The sequence below is a fragment of the Pocillopora verrucosa genome, chromosome 14 (genome assembly GCF_036669915.1).
Source record: "Pocillopora verrucosa isolate sample1 chromosome 14, ASM3666991v2, whole genome shotgun sequence".
Lineage (NCBI taxonomy): Eukaryota > Metazoa > Cnidaria > Anthozoa > Scleractinia > Pocilloporidae > Pocillopora > Pocillopora verrucosa.
The window spans coordinates 17,202,482-17,208,757 of record NC_089325.1 but is presented as its reverse complement, the minus strand read 5'-3'; the positions used below and the strand labels follow the sequence as shown (position 1 = coordinate 17,208,757).

Sequence of the window (6,276 nt, the reverse complement as noted above, 5' to 3'; positions counted from 1 at the left end):
AGAGCAGTTGAGTGCAATCTCTGGTTTTGCTGTCAAAATAAGTCATAGGATTTAAAGATTACCTAAATATTACAAGTCATCGTATCAACTTATGATTAGTTATCTTCTAAAAGTGTTCTCAAAACATTCCTCAAAATTCTGGTTAGAACACAGCTACACTCTTCAAGGCTACCTACAACCTTCTTCAATTCCACCAAACCCTTGTAGTTGCTTCCTGTTTATGGCTTTCTTCCCTCATTATTGGGCCATCAGTATACATACATGTCCCTGCTACCTTGCAGGAACTGAGTCAGCAAAAATTCCATGAGGTTGAGGAGAGGTTAGGAAATTACATTGTGATTCAGGGGAAATAAATGGTAAGGAAAAATTGAAACAACAATAAAACTGCAGATTCACATCATGTAAAAATTGATTTGTTATAATGTTAATGTCAAAATTCAATTCCCTTGAAGCAAAAACATGAACTATCATATTTTGTAAATAATTGAGACACTATGGGTGCCCTTCTTGGTCATGAACCAATTTTTTATTTCATTGATAATCCCATTTATTTTTCAAAAGCACTGGACTGCACTTTCTATTGCTTTATTGGCATGACAAACCACTTAGGATGTTGGGAGAAACATTGAAAAGTTAGAATTACTCCCCTCCAGCTCCTCATTAACAAACTTTTCTTGTGTTCTCCTGACATCCTGTATGGGGTAGAATGCGTGTAAGCTGATAGAAAGTGCAGTCTATCTCTTGGAGTGGATGCTGAAATTTTACTGTTTGAAAAACCCAGCTATTGTTGAGGGTCAGTCTTAAAAACCAGTAAAAATTGCATTTTGAGGATACTGATCGGCTAGTTTGAAGGTGATTGGCAAGAAACAAAACCAATCTGACCAGAATGACACAGCTTTGATTGATACATGAAATTTGACTCCTAAGCAAATGTTTGTATCCACTTCTTCAGATCAGCCAATACTTACTTTGCTGCTTTGCAGTAGAACTAAATCAGAGGTAGAAGGCTTTAAAAATAATTTATTCAGGGTTTCTACCAGTTGCAAATGTTGTATGCTACATTTCTTGTATTTCTTGTACTGCAGAATAGCATTCTCCTTTCATAATGGTGAAGCTTTGGTATGGTTGAACTGTTTCAAAGCAAACACTTTTGAAACCTTTCATGAGAAGACACTAATTTATGGTCTCAAAAAACATTTCATTTTGGACATGCTGCATACAAATACTTTTTCACATCCTACAGATGTCCCTCTGTAGGAAGATGAGTGAGTTTCCACATTCCACCAAAACTGACCCTCTCAAAGGTTTTAACCCTCTTTCATGAAGGATTTTAAACTTGCATCAAGCTAATGATAAAGAAACTGTTCCAGAAGCATCATACTTCTATTTTCATGATTACTGGTCCAGCCAGACTACTTTGAGTATCAATTTTTAGAAATCCTTTAGAAGTACAAGTGGTAAATGTAAGGTATCTAAACATGTTTCCACATTTAATTTGGTTGGTAAGACATTTTCCTCTTTCAAAATGTTTGTAGTAAAGTTTGACTTCCAACTCCAATCTCATATTTAATCAAATCAATAATGATGTACCCATGGCCGCTCATGGTAAAATATTGAAGTACAGCTCCACTTTTGACTCAATAATCAGCATAACTAACACCATCCAACAATGCGCTGGTTACACCTGACATCACAGATTCAAAAGGATGGGTGTGCAGTCTCCAATTGCATCAGAGGGTCACACATACCCTGGAATGTTGCATGAAAATGAAGTCAGTGTTGTGAAACTGACGAGGCAATTTACAATGTTCCAAGAAAAAAAATTGTGAATCAGCCACTGAGCTGAGTGCTCCTGAACCCAGTGCTAACAAACAAGCCGCTTGAACCAAAATCTCTTTCATAATCAGTTTAATAAATGTAATGCCATCTAATTGTTACACTCAAAGAGTTAAAAAAAGTATGTCAACATGCCAAATGCACATGAACCAAAGAAGGCATACTTTCCATCTAACTCCAACTGGATGAAAGTAGAGGAGATCAGGGCCTCAATTCTTTACATCCTCCGAGTTACCAAGTGGAATAAATCATTGGAAACTGTAATATGTATACCAATAACCATCACGGTATAGAACTTACACGTAGCCATTTTCATTCTTTGGGTAACAGTGACAAGCTTGACCACTACAAAGATACGTATGGATTAACAATTTGCATATTATAAAAGCAAACTTCTTGGCAGAACACTAATTACTGGTTAAAATATGCATGACTTTTAATAATACTGCTTCCTCGAGGCTGAAATGCTTCCTTATTCAGTTTCAAACTGTTAAAGGCAATTTTCAAATGACTGTCTGTGGTTATCTGGGATTGAATTTGGCACATGAGTGCACTTTGATTGGTTTAAAGTCTTAATTCCAACTGATCAGATGCAAAAGTAAGAGCAATTGGGATTTGGTCAGTCTCCTTCCCCTGCAGTTGAGCCTAATTTGTATCACCTCTTATAAAATTGCATTGGCTCTAATAATCTTTGTCCTGTTTGACTGTCTCAGTTACCTTGGTTTTGTTTTAAGCCAATCAATTGAAAAGAGCCCTGTCTAACTTTAAACAAGAGGGAGAGTTGCCTTGATTAAACACCAATTACCTTAAAGGAAACAAACTGAACACACCATAATTCATAGATAGATGCTTACTCCTTTTGTCTGACTAAATGCAAAAATTGTTCTCAACATTACCACCAAATCCATGAAAGACGATTTACCCTAGTGTTATATCTACACCAAAAACAATTCAGAGTTTAGTTATTTTACTGCCAGGATAGTCATAGGTAGGCATTTACTGCAAGTTTAACGTGCTTTATGAGGATGGTTGTAGCTCTAATGCTCTCTTGGCGCTATAACCCTTTCACTCCCTGGATCTAAATAGTAATTCTCCCTATTGTCTGCTATAAAATTATTAAAATATTAGGGTGATGATGATGGACCAAAAAATAATTCCCTGGTTGATATCTTCCCTAATGTCATCACTTATCTGCTTGATATTTTATTGATAATGGAGTTATAAAATCATGTCTTGGTCACTCCTGGGAGAGAAAGGGTTAAAAGAGACACCACTCCTCTGACTACCCTGTTGACCACTACTACTGAGAAAGATTAAGAACATAAACTACTCTTAAGAGTCCTCGGTCCATTATGACACACAAATTATAAAGGCCAAAAGCTAGATTTGAAGATCTGTGAGAACCAGTGAACATTAATGCAGCCTAACAATTTGAAGAAGGCACCTTCCAAGCTGTAAGCCTTGTAGATATTTAAATGCCTGTGCGTCAAGACAAGGCAGAACAAAAGGTGACACAACAACAAGGATTTCTTTTCAAAGTTATTGGTAATAATAAGACAACTTGGCAAGAGTTCTTTACGACGAGACCTTGATCCAAATGACAAAAGAACCGCAGACAATATGATGAGGTCATTGACACAAACACTTAATTCCAGTCAAGGTGACAATAAGCCTTTGGGCCTTTTGAGTTCCAGGAGAGAGTTCACAATTAAACAAATCTAATGAAGCCAGTCCTCCAGTAAAGAAGCAGCATTTAATATACAAGAGTGATGAAAAAACTTTAGAGTCACACAGAAACTTTTTAGCCACTGCCACGGATAACAAGAATAACCAGATGATCTTCTTTTGATGGTTCAGGTGACAAGTGTGGAGCTATACGTACCAGATGCTCATGTGAAAACTGACATGGAGGAAATGCATGTAAAACACCAACATCATCCTTTGTTGTTGCCGGATTTCCAGGAGTCACAGGAAGGTTTACAACTGCAGCTGCTTGTTTCTGCTTGAGATAGGTCATGAGATTCCTCAATGGTCTTTGTTGCAAAGCTTCATCAAATTCTGGGTCATCAGGAAGTGGTGTTTGAACACCAGGTAAAGCAAGTAACAAACAATGCCCGCTAGCTCCAGCAGTATTAATCCTTCGGGTGACTTCCTCCAGTTTAGGCTGGTCCAAACGAAGACGCTGAGTAATACGTAAAATTGAATTCTGTGAGGAGCCAGATCCATCTGAACGAAGCAATGAGTCAGCAACTTCAGGATTTCCACCAATGAAATGCATTCGAACAGGAAATGCACTATTTTTAAGGATGAGTCCACCACGCCAAGCAACAGCAAATCTTTTGACAAGATCTTGTAAGGTTTCCCTTCCAGTGGCGATGGCATTCTCATTTCCCTGTTCCGCTGATTCCTTTGGCTCGATGTCTTTCAGAGAATCTTCTTTGTCACTGGGAGTTTTGTTGTCATTAGGATCATTACTACTGCTCCTTTTATGCTCAGTACCATTGCCAGAATTTAGGCTATCTCCTCGTGAACGACTGAAGCGCGTGTCTAAAGAACTTGTTCCGCGATGTGAGTCTGAAGGTGATGTTGTACGTGAGTGGTTTGTGTGGTTTGGAGAGGGAGACCTAGTTCTTGGGCTTTTGCGACGTTTTGGGGGACTTCCATTATCCCTATATTCTTTGTTCCGCAGTGGGGAGGGTGGTCTACGTTTTCTAGTCCTGCTGATGTCAATCTCTCGCTGAGGCAACGGTGAATGGTCATTAGGTGGAAAATCATCCATTGGAGGAGGCCGCTGTCTGAAGCGTTGCTGCCCTCTAGAATTTCGATCCAGAGACCTCTTGTCCCAATTATCTGAGTCATCAACACAAACATTTTGCTCATCTCTTGGCCAGCTGCTTGTGCTAAAAGATCTCTGGGGAGGAAGATCATGTTGACGTCCAAGATCGTGTTTAAACGAATTACTCTCTTCGCGCCAATTTCTGTAATCACTTTCATTCGTAGGAAGAGGCTCCCGACCGCGGTAAGGCGATGGCTCACGCTTTCGATCGTATACTCGGTCACTTTCGTAGGTTCTATTTCCCTGATCCATAGCAAACAAGTCATCATCAACTCTGTTTTCGACATTGATCCGGTTTCTCGGTGGAGTTAGCGGTTGTCTCAAACGCGGGTCTTGTAAATGATCTTTATCTGCAAAATCAATTTTCAAACGACGATCACGGCCGCCAAGAGGAAATCCACGCATTTCACGAGCAGCGACCGACGCAGCATCCAAACTGTCGTACAAAATGTAAGCATGATCGTCGCCTTTTTCGTAGTCAATCTTTCTGATGGCACCAAACCGATCAAATTCTCGTTCCAGCTCGACAATCGAGGTCCACTGCCCTAAACCACCCACCCATAAACGGGTAGTTTGTTGACTTTTTCCGTAGCCAATTTTCACGCGGTTACGACCGATAATTTCACCTTGCATATCCACACGCGCTTTAGCGGCAACATCAAGATCTGCAAACTTCACAAAAGCATAGGTGTTACCTTGTCCACGAGCTGGCCGTTTGATATCAACATCTAAAACAGCTCCAAATCTCTCGAAGGCACGACGCAATTCCTGACTAGAAATGCCCGTTTCCAAGTTTCCGACAAAGAGCGTCCTCGTAGCTTTAGGGTCATCTTCTGGGGGAATGTACTCTGCGGGCCGAATTTGATTTTGCTGTCCAAACATGCCCGTACTTTTATAATTCTTTCGATCGTTGTCACCGCGATTTCGATCGAGATCAAACTGTGGGTTATTTCGTTGAGTTCGACGTGTAGGAGAAGGCGGTCGACTGTAGTTCTGCGGGTACTCGTTCGGACTATAACTTCGTCGAGACGTCCTTTCGGGAAAATCGTAATCTACCGGCCGTTCGAACAGAAGAAGACGTCCACGGCGTTCAATAGCACGCCTTGCCTCGCGAGCATCGTCAATGTTTCGGAAGTATACAATTCCATAACGGTCATCATCCCGTCCAGACAAGTGCACGGTTATCTCGGCTACTCCGAACTTTTTGAACTCGTGGAATATTTCTTGTTTCACAGACTGGTCTCCGACATTACTAGGAAGATTCGAGAGCCGGATGTGGGGTTCAGACTCTCGGTCTATTCTCTTTCGCTGGTTTTGATAGTTATTTTCGTTTCGCATATTTACATTTGAGCTGCGCTTATACGTCCTAACATCGATCTTCCTTGTCAATGAAGCACTTCGGCGGATCGGGGAACCACTATCCCGTGCGCTTTCCGGCGAAGATAATCTATCGCGAACCCCATTATCGTCGAATTCCCTCTGTGAACGAATTCGTTTAGGCTTCGAAAGCGTCTCTGAATCAGAAGACCTCTTCATGACCATTATTTGTCCGCTTGCTACCGAAGAGTGTAAGTGGTCCCTATTACGATCCAAGATGGCGGTTA

At 40.6% G+C, this 6,276-nt stretch overlaps 1 protein-coding gene across 1 annotated transcript; it reads right to left on the bottom strand.

Moving 5' to 3' along the window:
- Window positions 1–1,891: 1,891 nt before the first annotated feature.
- Window positions 1,892–6,276, bottom strand: LOC131772516 (RNA-binding protein 15-like). Its single transcript, XM_059088440.2, has one exon. The coding sequence runs from the start codon at window positions 6,212–6,214 to the stop codon at window positions 3,638–3,640; it is 2,577 nt and encodes an 858-aa protein (XP_058944423.2). The 5' UTR covers window positions 6,215–6,276; the 3' UTR covers window positions 1,892–3,637.